We start from the raw sequence: 1,765 nt of genomic DNA, 5'->3' as shown, positions 1-1,765 counted from the left end.
TCATCAACAAAATCTTTTCAAGTGTAATTCATGATAGATTAGTTGGCGTTTTGCCCGAGTTGATATCTTCCAATCAAGCCGGCTTTGTGAAGGGCAGAAGCATTGTATAGAACATCTTACTTGCCCAAGAGATAGTCACCGACATCCGATTGAGGGCAAAGGCAGGGCCTAATGTAGTCATAAAGCTTGACATGCAGAAAGCCTACGACAGATTATCGTGGTTTTTCTTAAAGAAATTTCTGAGGAAGATGGGGTTCAGGGAGAGGTTTATCGAAATGATTTGTGATATAGTGAATAACAACTGGTACTCGGTTTTGGTAAATGGGCAGCCGTATGGTTTCTTTAAATCTTCCAGGAGAGTAAAGCAGGGGGATCCGCTGTCTCCCTCTTTATTTATTTTGGCTGAGGAGGTTATGTCCAGGGGTCGGAATTCTCTGCATAGTGATTTGTATTTTTGCAGCTTTGGTTTTCCTAAATGGAGTCCAAAAATTAATCACCTAGCCTATGCAGACGACCCCATCTTTTTTTTCGTCTTCCTACCCTATTTCCTTACAGTTGATTATGGAGGTGCTCACAAAGTATGAGAAGGCATCTGGGCAGAAAGTCAATAAGGAGAAAAGCGCAGTATATATGCATCACTTGGCGGATCCTGTAGTGATGGAAAGGGTGCAGCTTGTTACCGGGATTAGTAGACAGGAATTTCCTTTGACATACTTAGGATGTCCAATCTTTTATAGCAAGCGGAATATGTCATTTTACTCGGACCTCATTCAGAAAGTGCTGGGTAGATTGCAATCCTGGAAAGGGAAATTACTTTCTCACGGGGGAAGAGCAGTTCTTATTTGTTATGTGTTACAAAGCATGCCGATTCATTTGTTATCGGCCGTCGACCCTCCTGATTATGTAATTGAAAAATTACATAAGATTTTTGCTCAATTCTTTTGGAGCAACTTGGTGGGCGATAGAAGCAGGCATTGGGCAAAATGGTTGGAGCTGTGTTTGCCATAGGATGAAGGCGGTTTGGGGTTTAGGTCCATGTTTGATGTGTCCAAGGCTTATTTGCCAAATTGTGGTGGAACTTTAGGACGAAACCATCCTTGTGGAGAGCTTTCATGAGCCACAAATACTGTAAGAAGATTAATCCGGTTATTGTATTATGGAAGGAAGGGTCACACGTTTGGAGGAAAATGTTGGAAGCCAGGGATTTGATTGAGCATCAGATTTACTGGAAGCCTAGGATGGGATCTTCTCAATTTTGGTTTGATAATTGGACGGGGCTTGGAGCATTATATCACGTCACTCCAGCTGATTTTTATTATGATGAGTCGATTCTTAATGTGGCTACTATCGTTAGTGATAACAGGTGGAACAACAATTGTTGAGGAACATTTTGCCTGCTGATTTAGCTGAATACAAAATAGAAAATATCCAAAGTTCCATTACAGCTGCTGGAACTGGATACACCATACTGAATGCTCGAGAATACTGGAGAATTCTCTGTAAAATTTGCTTGGGATTATATTAGATTGAGGGGTGTAAAATCTAATATATACCAGTACATGTGGATAAAGGGGCTGCCTTATAAAATCGCATTCATGATTTGGAGAGCGTGGAAGTTTAAAATTCCATTGGACGATGGCGTGAAGAATATTGGATTTAGCTTGGCATCGAGGTGTAGTTGCTGCACCAGGCCGCAAGAGGAGACATTTGGCCATGTATTCCTGAAAGAACCCATCGCTAAAAGAACCTGGGAATATTTTAATTC

The 1,765-nt window shown here is 41.3% G+C and overlaps 1 protein-coding gene across 1 annotated transcript; it reads left to right on the top strand.

Annotated features, from left to right (window-relative positions):
• Positions 1–248: 248 nt before the first annotated feature.
• LOC124894352 lies at positions 249–1,499 on the top strand (the record flags this gene model as incomplete). Its single annotated transcript, XM_047405051.1, has 3 exons — positions 249–410; positions 556–903; positions 1,364–1,499. Coding segments are annotated over exons 1-3 (646 nt in total), but the record flags the coding sequence as incomplete, so codon positions are not given.
• Positions 1,500–1,765: the final 266 nt, after the last annotated feature.

This window comes from Capsicum annuum, unplaced genomic scaffold, assembly GCF_002878395.1.
Source record: "Capsicum annuum cultivar UCD-10X-F1 unplaced genomic scaffold, UCD10Xv1.1 ctg73244, whole genome shotgun sequence".
Lineage (NCBI taxonomy): Eukaryota > Viridiplantae > Streptophyta > Magnoliopsida > Solanales > Solanaceae > Capsicum > Capsicum annuum.
This window is presented reverse-complemented; position numbering and strand designations above follow the sequence as displayed.